This window comes from Suncus etruscus, chromosome 19 (assembly GCF_024139225.1).
Source record: "Suncus etruscus isolate mSunEtr1 chromosome 19, mSunEtr1.pri.cur, whole genome shotgun sequence".
Taxonomy (NCBI): Eukaryota; Metazoa; Chordata; class Mammalia; order Eulipotyphla; family Soricidae; genus Suncus; species Suncus etruscus.
The window spans coordinates 8,277,494-8,292,787 of record NC_064866.1 but is presented as its reverse complement, the minus strand read 5'-3'; the positions used below and the strand labels follow the sequence as shown (position 1 = coordinate 8,292,787).

Sequence of the window (15,294 nt, the reverse complement as noted above, 5' to 3'; positions counted from 1 at the left end):
TAAAATGCTGGGGCTGGAGAGATAGCATGGAGTAGAGGATTTGCCTTGCATGCAGAAGGACGGTGATTCGAATCCCGGCATCCCATATGGTCCCCCGTGACTGCCAGGAGCAATTTCTGAGAGTAGAGCCAGGAGTAACCCCTGAGCTGCCGGGTGTGACCCAAAAACCAAAAAAAAAAAAAAAAAAGTGTTAACTTAAAAAAATTTTTTTTTAAAGCTTAAATAATGGAAAGATCTGTTTTATTGTACTGTCTTATTCTCAAATAATACCACCCTCCAGACTGGATTATTTTCTCATGAATGTCTTATGAAATATTCTTTTTCACACATTCAAGTAAGTTGTATTGCAGTGAAAATACAGTGTCAGGTTGCTCCATGGTTTTATTCATCAGCTATTTTAGACTCTGCCTTAAAGAATGAGCAAGTAAATAAATGCTTCTATGCTTTCTCTCCCTCTCCACAAAGCAAGATATAGTGTCAAGATATTACATGGCATCACATGTCAAATAGTGTCACATCTAAGGGAACTTGAGTCACTCCAAGGAGGCAGAAAATATAAAATTTAGTAATATTGGTTATGTTTAAATCTAATGGCTTATTAAGTTGCCTTGAATAATTTACTGAAGCCATGTCACCATCTTCTCCAAGTAAAATGGTTCTAAATATTTGTTCTGCATCTCTTCTAGAACTGTTAAAAGATTACAATAAAAGGATATATAAAATTATTTGCAGAAACTCTGCCTATTTTAATAAAATCGTCTAATAAGTTAAGATTATATTATATTTTATTTATATATTATATACCAAATTACATCACGTTATATTATATTATGTTGTTATGTTATATTATATCAGTGATCATATTTCTTTTTTTTGGGGGGGGTTTTGGGTCACACCTGGTAACGCTCAGGGGTTACTCCTGGCTATGTGCTCAGAAGTTGCTCCTGGCTTGGGGGACCATATGGGACACCGGGGGATCGAACCACGGTCCGTCCAAGGCTAGCGCAGGCAAGGCAGGCACCTTACCTTCAGCGCCACCGCCCAGCCCCAGTGATCATATTTCTAAAGCCCCTTTTCTATTACGATTTGACCCACCTGACACATCATCTCTGACTCATCCCTCATGGACAATGTAATCCAAAACTTTTTAGTATTTTTGTATAATCAAACAAGATCTAATATTTTGGTAATTGTACAAAAAGTTTGTTAAGTGTCTGCCATGTTTTGGACTCTATTCCATTCATCCTTACACCCCTCTCAATTTTATTTTACTTTTTTCATAATTTTTATTCTAACATGATTTATTATGTTGTTCATAAATAATACAGTGATTTTAGGCATTAAATATTCAAATACCAATCCTACTTCCAGTGTGACCTTGCTTCAGCAGTGTTCCCAATTTCCTTCATAGCCTACCTCAATGCAGGCACAAACACATTTTCTTTATATGGTTTGTTATAACACAAAGGTAAATAGAATTATCCAAAGTTAGACCAACATGGGTTAATTTGAAATGATTGTTATATCTCTCCATTCTGTTATATATGTTAATACAATTTCTAAGGATTTACTAGACTGTTGTTGGTGCTAACCTTTTGTGTTAGTGTTTAGGTCACTGTGCTTGGTAGATTACTATGTAATTTTCCCATCAGATTTCTTGTGATACTACTGGGCTTATGCTACTGTAAAATATTAACCACAAAGCAGCCATGTCATCCAGGATTTTAGATCTTAAAAAAATTTGGTGACTTGGAAGTTTGATAAGATTGTCAGAAAGTTGGGTCATGTTTTTGGAGTGTGTAGGGTACAGCTCTGGGCCACTCTAGTTCATGCAGAAAGGGGAATCTGCTCCTATACCTTCGGAGACTGTCACAGAGGGAATCAGCCCAGAGAGGGCTACCTTGGAAGTATTTGTGGCCTTTAGTTTTCTTCTGTAGGTTGATGAAGAAGCCTGGCCATTTTTATGCCAGAAAGATGGCAGCTGTGGGAAGGGGCTGTTGGGTTTTCCAGTGGCATTTTGGTATGGGCATCTCGATCCACTCCCATTCCAAAAAGAAAGTCCCAGAGTTTTCAGCCTTGTAGTCTGATCTCCTTTGAGAGGATTTTGCTGCTAATATTATTTTATTTCAGTAGCAAAGCTAAGCTATTTCTGTTGGGCCTGGCATTAAGTTGCCATAATTCAAGCAGAAAGGGAATTCTACTTCCCTACCCTTTCTGAGAATGCCAAGAGGTATCAGACTAGACTGAGCTACCTGTGAAGTCTCAGTGGCCATTATTCTGCCCACCAATTTTAAATATGGAAGCCAAAGCACATAAAGACCAAAAGAGTTGAAGTAAGAAGAAAAGCTACTAGGAGGTAAGTAGATTCTGGACTTAAACCCAAGTGTCTATCACCATAGCCTAAGCAATTCCTGTTATATCACTTTTACTCTCCAGTAGCCAATGAATGAAAACCAGTAGAGATCTTAAAGATATAATCCTAAAATTAGATTAACATTTTCTGGTAGTTAGTGTGGATGATACTTAAGCTGGGTCTACAGAAGACACTGCATTTCAAATACTCTAAGGAGACTTGGTCAAGCTTTGGAACTCAAAAACTGCTTCTATAGAATAATACTAGAATAATACTGCTACCTATAAAGCAGATGCCATTTTATACTTTCTTACCCATGTTTCAAACATATCTTCTGGACGCAGACGGCGTAGGGTGGGCCTAGGGGAGAAAATAAAAGTTTCTTTGAGTAAGAATTTTCAGTGGCAGACACTCAGCAGCAACACAGTAAATATAAAATAAGAAGTTTTATTCCAAGAGCATGATGAGCTCTAGAAACCTGCTTCTTCTCTAACAAATCATGGCAATGACATGTCTTATTATGTCACACAGGGAACTAGGCTTAAAGCTCCAAAAGTTTTCACAGATCCATTTGGTCTAAGGATTTTGAAGTTTAGACTAAATAGTGGGTCAGAGATTACATGTCAAGGTGAACTCATTCCCCAGCTAAAGAACCTTGGCATCTTTCAGGCGCCACTCCTTTGAGCCCAGTACAGGTTCACTCTGCATAGGCTCATCCAGATCAGGGTCTGGGAGAGAAAACAGCAAAACTTGGATCACTTAAAAAAGCTGAAAGCAGGGGCTGGAGTGGTGGTGCAGTGGTAGGGTATTTGCCTTGCACGCGCTGACATAGGACAGAATGCAGTTCTATCCCTGGCGTCCCATATGGTTCCCCAAGCCAGGAGCGATTTCTGAGTGCATAGCCAAGAGTAACCCCTGAGCGTCATCGAGTGTGGCTCCCCCCCAAAAGAAAAGCTGAAAGCATGCCCTACACACAGGAGAGGGCTTGATTCCTAGCACCTCTTAGAGTCACCCCTGAGCAGAGTCAAGTGTCCTATGCATTGCCGGCTATGGCCCCCAAATCAAATCAAACCAACAAAAGAAGAAAACCCCAAGCCTTGGCTTCTCAGCCTAAAACTGAAGTTGTTCCTATCAATCAGCACGGTTGTTTCATCCAAAGCCCTTCAGGGATGTTTAGCGGAGTAGGTGGGTTGTATATTTTGCTCTTGGCTTCCTTTCTTTCTGAATATTGGCCAACAGTGCTAGGCATGTTGCTACCATGCTCAAACCAGTATTGGAAGCACTGCATCCTTCTCTCCCAGAAGTTCTATGTCTGGAATGCTGATCTGCAGCTCATGTATTTAATTGCTTTGAGCTCCAATTCTGGATATGTAAGATTAGGAGAGTAACCATTACCTTGTGATGTTCAACAGAACAAATCACGTCCATAATGAGCAACAGCGTGACTCTATAGCAGGTTGCCACTAAAACGTGATCCTGATTGTGGCATTTTACTGAAAGCTCATTCTGACCTTGGGAAGAGGTGCTGATCAGGAGATGGTCATTTCACCTTATGTGAACCCACAGATCCTTTTTCAGAAATTGGAACAATAACCTTGCCCCCTGAGTCAGACCCACCATGCCTACACTGTCCTCCAGTTCTATTGAGAGGGGCTCTCCAAGGGGTCAGTCATTCTTTGGGGTTTGAAATGTCATAACTGAAAGAATTGTCTCCACCCTTTCCCCCAGGGTGCCCCTCATCCATTCATGCCATCTGGGATACCTTTGGTGCTCCTTCACAAAGTCCACCAGTTCTTCTTCTGTGTGAGGCTTGTCAGGGATAGCAATGGGCTCATCCATAAATGGCTCATAAAAATCCACCTCGTTCATCTTCAAAGACAATTTCTTTGCAACCTGAAACAGAGGAAAATATGACAATGGTTCTCTTAATTTTATTCTAGAGCAGGGTTTCTTAAGCTCTCTCCACTGGAGACCCCTTTTCACCAAGAAATACAAGATGGCGATTATCACCAGAACCCCTTGGGGTCATTGCCTGGGATGTTGAATTAAGTTCCGGTAAGGAAGGGCATGTTCAGAACTATTTTACTGTTGTCAACTTGTTGGTGACCCTCCCTCCACATTCAGAAACATGACCCTGTCAAGAGTCTTAAAGCTAGTTCAAGAAGTTCAGGTTTAGAATAATAGTGGACTATCCGTCGACAGGGGACTGTGTTTTTTTGAGAAGATGTCCAGCTATAAATATACATTGCCTACTATCCTAACAATGAGAATGTATGAGGGAACTAGTAAGCATGTCTAGAATACAGGCGGGGACGGGGTGGGGAGGAGGGATATTTGGGACATTGGTGGTGGGAATGTTGCACTGGTGATTGGGGGGTGTCCTCTTATATGACTGAAACCCAACCACAATCATGTGTGTAACCTAGGTGTTTAAATAAAATATTATATATAAAAAAAAGAAAATAGGATATAAAAATTGATGAAAGTGGAGAAATCACTTGATTTGAATATTTATTCCAGAGCCACAGTAAAGACTGTATGGTTCTAAGGAAAAACATGAAATATAATTTTGATATTAGTAGCTTAAATATAAGTTATTAAAGGTTATATTATTATGTGTGGATATTTTGTTAAATACGATGAAAGTTACTGTTTGTAAAATAAAATGAAAAGAAAAAAGAAAAGAAATAGTGGGAATCATCAGCTCAGGTGGGAAATTACCTCTCTAGCCTTACAAAGGCCATTTGGGCATCTAAAATATTATTTCCAGGCCATGCAATATAGGCCAATAGAGCTTCATTAATGTCTGCCCTGTTATGTACTAAGTCCAGTCACATGACTTTTTAGGCCTTCTACAGACTTCTCCAGGCCAGATTTTCCCCACTTCTGATAAGGTCTGAGTATACTGATCTGTGTTTGCCATCAAAGGACAGAATGAGAGTTGGGGAGAAAAAAAACTCTCTGTTGACAAGTGAGGGACAAGCAAGGGATGGGTGCAGTTAGAATGAGAAGTGGCTCACTGAGTCCCTCAATCTCCCAGATCCCACTGCGTTTGCCAAGGCTGGAGGAGGAAGAAAACAGCAACAGAGCATGTTCAGTACCCTGGAATGTATGGATTTAATTGCACTAATTGAGATAGAACAGGCAATTGGGAAAACCATTTAAAGCATACCGGGACTCCAAAGGAGAAGCCAAACCATTCATCTACCCCTGATCAGCTCATAAACTCTAATTGCCTCTTCGGTTGAAGCACTGGCCCAATGGTAATTGCTCAGTGCTGGGGCCTGTCTGGTGGGGACACTCCCTGCTCTGTTGTTGGCTCTGAGCCTACCAGCCATCCTGGTGAAATGATCAATCAGGACAAGGCCTGATTTTTTCACCACTAAAGCTGGGATCCTTTGTTATTCATGCACAGCTCTAGGATTCTGTCTTAGGCCCGGAAGAAATCTTTCTGGGTTTAAGTGGCCCCCCAGCAGTCGGTTGTCAGGGGAGAATACTTGCTGTGACCGCCTGCAGTGCCACTGAACTCAGAAACTTTTTTTTTGTGAAATGATTTGAGAAGACTGGAGTGTGCATGCTGTGGAGAAAACCAAATGGCATTCTTTTCTTTCCTTGGGAGCTGTGGTCCACGAGAGCACAGGAATGAACAGTGGCTCCCTTGAAAAGAAAGAGCAATTGCCTCAGAGCTGACGCCTGTGGTGGAGACCAGCAGAGCTGAGAACTGGGCAGCCATGACTAATTGGGGAAGAGGGAGGAGCTGGTATTACATAATCTCTTCTTACACAAGGACGCCCTGTCTTAGGAAATGCTGGTCTCCTCATATTGTCCTCACAATGTCATCCACTCGCATGGATTTCAGGTCACTGTATTTCCAAAGACATTTCTTAAAGAACTCAAGGGAAAGAGCTCCAGCATCTTTCTTAGAATCCAAAGAGATAGGCCATATTAAAGTCAAAGGAGATTTAATGATACTCATTTTTTTTTAAATCTCAATTTATATTTTAATATTTTGGTTGTTTCTATATATTTTTATTTTATTTAAAGAACATGCACCTCGTAGTTGACATAACTGATCATAATGCATTTGTTTCAAGATGACAGAAAGCGAAGTTATTAAAAAATAGAAAATAGAAGAACTAAAAAAATAAAATGGAAAAAAGAAAGAAAAAAGTTCATTAGCTAGTAGATTTGTGAAAATTATTGTATCAATACAGTCATTAATAAAATAACAGAAGGTTTAGTAAGGTCTTTTTTTAACGACAAGAGATACAAATATACAATAAAAATGGTGTGTGTGTGTGTGTGTGTGGCAGTTGTTGTTTGCATAGGTGAGAATACTTAGTTTTAAGAAAAACTTAGTTTTAAGAAACTTAGTTTTAAGAAAAAGGAACATGCGGAGAGATAGCACAGCGGCGTTTGCCTTGCAAGCAGCTGATCCAGGACCAAAGGTGGTTGGTTCAAATCCCGGTGTCCCATATGGTCCCCCGTGCCTGCCAGGAGCTATTTCTGAGCAGACAGCCAGGAGTAACCCCTGAGCACCGCCGGGTGTGGCCCAAAAACCAAAAACCAAAAAAAAAAAAAAAGAAAAAGGAACATGTAGCTCTTTTTCCCTTGCCTTTTACCCCTCTTTTTTTTTTTAAAAAAAAAAAAAAAGAATGAGTGATATGGAGACCAGGGTAAAAGGAGAGGGTGAGGAAAGGGACAACTATACAGCCACTCTGGGGGTATAGATACAATTCTTGTTCAAGTTGGTTCATTCTAGAATAGGCTTATAAATGATCCTGGATGGTGTGTGTGTGTGTGTGTGTGTGTGTGTGTGTGTGTGTGTGTGTGTGTGTGTGTGTGTGTGTGTTTCACTGAATTCTATTACTTCACTTTCTAAGAACCAGGACACTGAATTTATGTAAAGTAAGAAGTGTTCAGATAAATAAAAAACAGGAAAACTTAAAAGCAAGCCTTCTTAGAGAGGTTTACTACATAACAATATTTTAATTTGATTACTTTAAAAATCTTGCTTTAGTTGTCAGAAGTGAGATCCATTCTCATACTTATTTTACAAGTGATAAACCTAAAACCCAATTTGAATACACAGTGTGTCAATATCATATTCCCAAAGGAGATGGCCTAAATTCATAGTTGGTCAGTGGGATGTTGTAAACTACCAATTTTCCTCACGTCCACTGTTGCTTTCATTTGAAAAGTACAGTCTGTAAACTGTTAAAATATATGTATGTATATATCTCCTTATAAATATTGCATTTGTACTACACATTCTTCTTGGTTCTACTAGAACTAAGACTTCTTGAGTTTATCAGACCCTGAGATAAGCAGAAAGGTTATAATAAGCAGAATAGTTGCAGAGTAGTATAGGCATGTGGGAATGTGTGTGCACCAACATTTTTGAGAATATATATGTATTGCAGAAGGGGGCATGAGGTAGTCTCTGAAACTTGAATGCTAGCTAAGTCTGCAGTTTTTATTTGATTTGGTAACCATACTTGAAAATGCTCTGGACTTAATCCTTTCTCTGAGCTGAGGGATAACTCTTGGCCTAGCTCAGGTGGTCATATATGGTTCTAGGCACTGAACCTCCTTGGCAAGCGCCTTATCCCTGGGCTATCTCTTCAGCCCTATGTCTGCATGAATGTCAAGTTAGATTGTGACAGTCTAAAGTCTTGGTCACCCTAAATAAAATTCCCCAGAAGCTTGCCTATTACCTTCCAACAAAAACAACAACGCTTTTCATTTCCACTCAGTAAATAGCTTCCTTGCTTTCTTTACATTCTATCTTCATTAGTAAAGGGGTGAGAGAGATTTGATGGATGGACCACACATTTATTTAATAATTATTGAATAAATACAGCAGTGTAAACTTATAAGGCACTATCTTAAAACCAGATTAGATTCATGGATGGAGAAAAGGATTTCATGACATAAATGAAACAGATCTAGACAATGAGTTACTTCATGCTTCAAAAAAGGACAATTGAAATAGATTTTGCTGAGGATTTTTCTTGTCTTAGAGAAGACAAAAGGACTATAGACTACAATAGTCAAATCTGTTTTACATTCATATATACATATGAATTATGATACAGATGTTTATTCTACAAGTCCTTTCTATTGTTAAAAATGAAATCGACTCAGTGGATGCCTTCTCAGTGCTGCTTCTTTCTATCAAGTAAATAATAGATAATCACTGCTCCTAAGGACCCCAATTATGACTAAAAAGTGAAAATGAAAATGACATTGCTTCTCACTAGTCAATCCAGAAAGAAATGGATCAGTGAGTAGAGGTATGGAATCATCAGAACTGACATGTCTCCCGACTACAATCCATCCTTGGCCCCTTTTCTCTTCCTTTAGTTGCTTCAGAACTCTGGACTCTCATAAATTCTAAGTTATGAATCAGGATTCACATGGCAGTGTTAGCCTGTGCCAATAAAATTCTTTCTAGGAAACTGATTGAAAATGCAAGATCCTGGGGCCGGAGAGATAGCATGGAGGTAAGGCGTTTGCCTTTCATGCAGGAGGTCATCGGTTCGAATCCTGGCGTCCCATATGGTCCCCCATGCCTGCCAGGAGCAATTTCTGAGCCTGGAGCCAGGAATAACCCCTGAGCACTGCCGGGTGTGACCCAAAAACCACAAAAAAAAATGCAAGATCCTGGGATCTATCACAATTCTAAAAGATCACAAAATTCTAGGAGCCATGATTTTTGAGACTTCTTATGTGATTCCAATATGAACAGTGGTTGTAAATTTAGTCTATATCAGCAACTGTACCATTTCTTTCTCTTTATAGTTTTCCAACGCATAAGTTGTTTGGCTTGCTTTCCTATTTTCTTTCTGTCTTCTCTATTTTCATTCCTCTCCTCTATTAAATTAAATTATACCAGTGCAGGAATCTGGAATTGTTTGATAGTTTACCCCTAATACGGGAAAGAAAGTATTGATAGAGCGACATCCTAGGTCAATGTCTTTCCAACTTTTAGAAGTACAGCTCTTCATTTCATCTTCTGCTCAGTAGTTTCTTCCTATATATTCTAATATTAATAATACCAATAATAATAGGATCAAATCTTGTCTTAGATGAGACTTGAATTCTGTTATTTTTGAGACTTCTCTTATCCTCATATTTCAGTTCCTCAATGGCCAATCTTCCATGTCATTTCAACCCCTACAAAGGATGTTTTCCCATCTTTGGGACTGCATGAAGGATTTCTCATTTCATATGCCTTCAAATTATGTCCTATTCTCCAGGCTCCTCTGGTATGACAGTCAGATCCTATCCACAACCTCTTCTGCTCTAACACCCACTGCTGGACACCACTAGGGTATCTACTTGGAGTAGCAAATTCTTAGGTCCCAAATGAGTTCTTTTGGTTGGATTCTCTTCCCTCCACAGAGTGATTGTATCTTTCTTTAAATGGGTTGAAATTGGGGGCTGGAGTACAATGAGGAAGGCACTTGCCTTGCATGAAGCTGACCCAGATTCAATCCCCAATATCCCAAGTGGTACCCTGAGCACTGGCAGGAGTAATTCCTCAGTGAAGAGCCAGGAAAAAGCCCTGAGAAGCATCAGGTGTGATCCCCAAAGTAAAATAAATAGATAAATAAATAAATAGTCCGAAATTCTACAAGGCTAATTAAACAGGACCACTCATGACTCAGTGTAAAAAACTTTTGAGTGATTTAATTATAAACTGGCCTCACCTTTTCATGGAACACAGATATAGGCACAGTTGGGCTAAGTCCAGAGAAACATCAAAAGATAAATACTACAGTGAACTCAGCACATGGGCCATGCTTCCAAGAACTAACACTTTATTGCTTGACCAAGCTTGTCTGCCTGACTCGGATGAGTTCTTACCTAAGAGTCACCTTAGTCACACCTGGTCCATCATCATTAAACATCAGCATGGGTTCACTGTACCTCCATTCCTGTGATACCACTTTGCTACTCATCATGTCTAACTCTCTACTGCCTCCCACCACCTTCCATGCTTTAATTGCTGCACATATTAATAGAGTCATTAATGGCTTATTCATATCCATCCAAAGCTGCCAGTGTGCTGAATGCTGCCTGACCCTTTCACATATACCTTCAAAGTCAGTACTTTGAAGTCATTGCCTTTGAAGTTAGGCTGACCTAAGATTATAAAAGGCTTCATTGCTCTCTAACTAGATGACCATGAGCTGTCATCTAGTTTCTTGGTTTCTGGTTTTCTAGTATCTGGGTTTCACTTTCTATAGATTGATAATATTAATTCTTTTCTTATGGGATGTTGGATTAATTTGTTCAAAGAATGTAATTATTTTGGGTCCGGAATGGTGGCACAAGCAGTAAGGTATCTGCTAGCCTAGGATGGACTGTGGTTTGATCCCCCTGACATCCCATATGGTCCCCCAAGCCAGGAGTGATTTCTGAGTGCAGAGCCAGGAGTAACCCTTGAGCATCACCTGGTGTGGCTGAAACCCCCCCCCAAAAGTAATTATTTTTGCACAGGGACCTCGAGGATGCTTAGTGCATAAAATTTCATAAGACCATGAATTTGATCCCTAGTGCCTTCCATGTATACCTGCTTTGCAGTCCAGGACATCTTGCTCACAGTGAAGTGTTATTTCTGGGGTCCATCTGGGTGTTACAAGTATTGTAACTGGGGTGTGTGAACTCTGCAATTTCAGAAGGTGTAAGCATGGAAGTCAGAAGTGTCATCCCTGGCTGGCGTATGTGTGAGAGCCACAGCAATCCCTAGTAACGCCACACTAGACTATGTGTGAGCCCATAGTGAGTGAGTTTAATTCCTGAAAGCACTGCATGATGTTACAATGAATAAATATACTTTCCTGTGCTGAAAAAGATGGTAGGATGCTGGCCTTGAGCACCACTCACCTGGGTTTCATCCCCAGTACTCTGTGTGGTTCCATGAGTCCTGCTAGGGTTTGACCCTGTGTACACAGTAAGTACAAAGCCCTGAATACCACTGGAGATGGCTCCAAAACAAAAGAAAAAATAGAATATTCCCATTTGAGAGCCAATTGTGAGCACCATGATAGAATATTCAACCTCTAGTGGCACCATCATTATATATATAAGACTTCTGGTCATTGAAACAATATCAACAACATAAGGAAGTGGGAAATCTCTTACTATAATGTCTTACTTGGGGTACCATATGGCAGTGAAGACTGAACTTGGGTTTTTTGCTAACTGTGGTATCACATCATCCCTATTTTTGGTTTTATTTTTCTTGAATCAATTTTTATTGAGGCTCTATGTTCATCACTGCACTTAGTACAATAGCCAAAATATGGAAAAAACTCAAATATTCAGGTATGAATAGATGGATCTTTTTGGTACTTTTGCTCAAGAACTCTTCTTATTAGAATCCAATTAATTATGGAAAATCTTTTAGGTTTTGATGCTAGAATTTAGAACGTTAATTTCTCTTCTGCTTTAGAATCTTATAGTAGGAAGTCACATCCATAGAAGTGGTTCAATATATTTATGGGATGAATGCATCTCTTTACATCAGACCCTTCCTATTGCAGAACAACAGATTTCCTGTTAGTCTTAGCCCCCCCAAATTTAGATTACTCATGATACGAAGGCCATGGGTGTGCCTTATACTTATCTCTCAGGTTTCTCTCCAGTTTTTACTTAAATTTGATCAAGACTTATCCTCTCCTAGATTTACTTGTTCTATTTAATAAGATCATTCATGACTTTTTAATTGATAGATGGTATAAGTGTATGTTTTGGGGGTGTTATCTGTGCGTGGGTGGAAGGATATGCAAGAAGATGTGTGTGATATTTGTATGATTGTGTGTTTGTATGTTATGGGGACATGATTTTTAGCTGACTGTGTGACTTTACCCTCTGAATCTTAAAGGCAGGTACAGTCTTCCACTTAATCATCAAGGAAAGATATGATTTGGAGCATATGTTGTTTTTGGCATCTCAGCACTATAATGAACAAGCTGGAGACCTTGGCTGTTATTTAGCTATTGCAAAATTATTTTTCTTATCTGTGAAGTAGGAGTTGTTTAAAGGATCAGAGACAGAATAAATGCTATCTATCAAATTGTACCCATAACTCATTGGTCACTAATAGTTGTTTTAGTAATAATTAGTGTTGAAGGAGAGACACTCTCACCACAGAGACTCCATATAAACCAAACAATGATTCAAGGTCACCCTGTGTCTGTTGCATTTTGATGTATAAAAAGCCTTATATTCAGAGAATAGAGAACAATTGAATATAAGCGAGAAAGCACTGATCATTTTCTTTTTCTTTCTTTCTTTCTTTTTCTTTCTTTCTTTCTCTTTCTTTCTTTCTTTCTTTCTTTCTTTCTTTCTTTCTTTCTTTCTCTTTTTCTTTCTTTTCTTTCTTTCTTTCTTTCTTATTTCTTTCTTTCTTTCTCTTCTCTTTCTTCTTTTTCTTTCTTTCTTTCTTTCTTTTTCTTTCTTTTTTCTTCTTTCTTTCTTTTTCTTTCTTTCTTTCTTTCTTTCTTTCTTTCTTTCTTTCTTTCTTTTCTTTCTTTCTTTCTTTCTTCTTTTTTTTCTTTTTCTTTCTTTCTTTCTTCTTTCTTTCTCTTTCTTTCTTTCTTTCTTCTTTCTTTCTTTCTTTCTTTCTTTCTTTCTTTCTTTCTTTCTTTCTTCTTTCTTTCTTTCTTTCTTTTTCTTTCTTTCTTTCTTTCTTTTTCTTTCTTTCTTTCTTCTTTCTTTCTTTCTTTCTTTCTTTCTTTCTTTCTTTCTTTCTCTTTCTTTCTTTCCTTTCTTCTCTTTCTTTCTTTCTTTCTTCTTTCTTTCTTTCTTTTCTTTCTTTCTTTCTTTCTTTCTTTCTCTTTCTTTCTTTCTTTCTTTTCTTCTTTCTTTCTTTCTTTCTTTCTTCTTCTTTTTCTTTTCTTTCTTTCTTTCTTTTTCTTTCTTTCTCTTTTTTCTTTCTTTCTTTTTCTTTCTCTTTCTTTTCTTTTTTCTTTCTTTCTTTCTTTCTCTTTCTTTCTTTCTTTCTTTCTTTCTTCTTTCTTTCTTTCTTTCTTTCTTTCTTTCTTTCTTTCTTTCTTTCTTTCTTTCTTTCTTTCTTCTTTCTTTCTTTCTTTTCTATCTTTCTTTCTATCTTTCTTTTCTTCCTTTCTTCATTTTCTATCTTTCTCGTTTTCTTTTCCGTCATTTTTCTCTTTCTTTCTTCTCTCTTTCTTTCTTTCTTTCTTTCTTTCTTTCTTTCTTTCTATATTTCTTTCTTTCTTTCTTTCTCCTCTTTTCTTTCTTTCTCTTTCTTTCTTTCTTTTCTTTCTTTTCTTTCTTTCTTTCTCTCTTTTCTTTCTCTTTCTTTTTCTTTCTTCTCTTTCTTTCTTTCTTTCTCTTTTCTTCTTCTTTTCTTTCTTTCTTCTTTCTTCTTTCTTTCTCTTTCTTTCTTTATTTCTTTCTTTCTTCTTTCTTTCTTTTCTTTCTTTCTTTCTCTTTCTTTCTTTCTTTTCTTCTTCTTTCTTTCTTTCTTTTCTTTCTTTCTTTTCTTTCTTTTTCTTTTTTTCTCTTTCTTTCTTCTTTCTTTCTTCTCTTTCTTTCTTTTCTTTCTTTCTTTCTTTCTTTTCTTTCTTTCTTTTCTTTCTTTCTTTCTTTCTTTCTTTCTTTCTTTCTTTCTTTCTTTCTTTCTTTCTTTCTTTCTTTCTTTCTTTCTTTCTTTTCTTTCTTTCTGTTTCTTACTTCATATTAACTTTTGGGCCATACTTGGTGACACTCAGGCGTTACTCAAAAATCACTCCTGGCTTGGGGAACCATATGGGACACCAGGAGATCGAACCACGGTCCATCCTGGGTCAGCCGCATGTACGGCAAATACCCTACCACTTGCGCCACTGCTCTGGCCCCAGCACTGATAATGCTTAAATATGTAATTGACTTTTGGAAACACCCAAGGCTTCTCATGATCAATGCTATCCACACCCAATATTCTTTATCCTAACCCACAAGATAGAGGTGTGCAAGCCAAAAAGGTCTTATAAAAAGGCAACCTAGACCACAGTGTCCCAGCTTGCTAGGTGTTCACACATCCCTGTTCTTTTGTTACAGGTGCTAGAGTAGGCTTTGACTTTTATTAAATGGCGTCAGAAGTATTCTCCTACCCTCTAGATTAGCTGTTGTACTCATTTGAAAGCAATGCCACATGTCCAAGGGTTTTGGAAAAAGTGGTCATTAATGGCAGTAGTTAATATTTGTTGCTAGAAAATGATGGTACAATCAAGCTTTTATTTGTCATTCCTAGAAAACTGTTCAAATCAAGGTAAATATGTTCAAACTGAAATTTCATAGGCACTTACCCCTTTGTCAAAGGTAGCAAAAAATTTGATGTAGGGCTGGAAGTGTTCAGCTGCTTCCTCAAAAGCCTTGAAATCTAAGAGGAAAGATGAAAAGGAAAGGGATTTTTAAGGTATTCGGTGCGGCTATTTCTCCTTTCAAGTAATGCAGGCAAAGTGGGATGCATATTTGCCATAACTGGATATATATTTATTCATTTATTTGTATTGTTATTTAGTACTATGTAAATTCATGGTTTCCTATGAGAAGCTCGAATTGACTGATATTCATTTATCCAAAAACACTTAAGAGAGAAAAGTGTGGGGTTCAAGAGATAGCATGGAAATAGAGGTAAAGTGTTGACTTTGCATGCAGAAAGACCATATCTCATATGGTCCCCGAGCCTGCCAGGAGTGATTTCTGAGCATTGAGGCAGGAGGAACCTCTGAACAGTATCCTGTGTGACTCAAAAATTGAGAGAGAGAGAGAGAGAGAGAGAGAGAGAGAGAGAGACGTGTCTGCCATAGAGGTAGGGTGGTGATGGGCAGGGGAAGAGGTACCTGGGGAATATGGTGGCAGAAAATGGACACTGGTGAAAAATGATTGTTGGAACATTGCATGACTGAAACTCAACTCTCAAC

General features: G+C 38.3%; 1 protein-coding gene across 1 annotated transcript in view; it reads right to left on the bottom strand.

Annotated features, from left to right (window-relative positions):
- Window positions 1-15,294, bottom strand: part of CASQ2 (calsequestrin 2) — a 94,237-nt gene that overhangs the window by 26,474 nt on the left and 52,469 nt on the right. The window contains exons 5-7 of the mRNA XM_049765978.1: window positions 14,677-14,750; window positions 4,116-4,246; window positions 2,668-2,713 (exon numbers count right to left, since the gene is read on the bottom strand). Of these exons, the coding sequence (XP_049621935.1) occupies window positions 2,668-2,713; window positions 4,116-4,246; window positions 14,677-14,750 (251 nt within the window). The remainder of the gene's footprint in view (window positions 1-2,667; window positions 2,714-4,115; window positions 4,247-14,676; window positions 14,751-15,294) is intronic.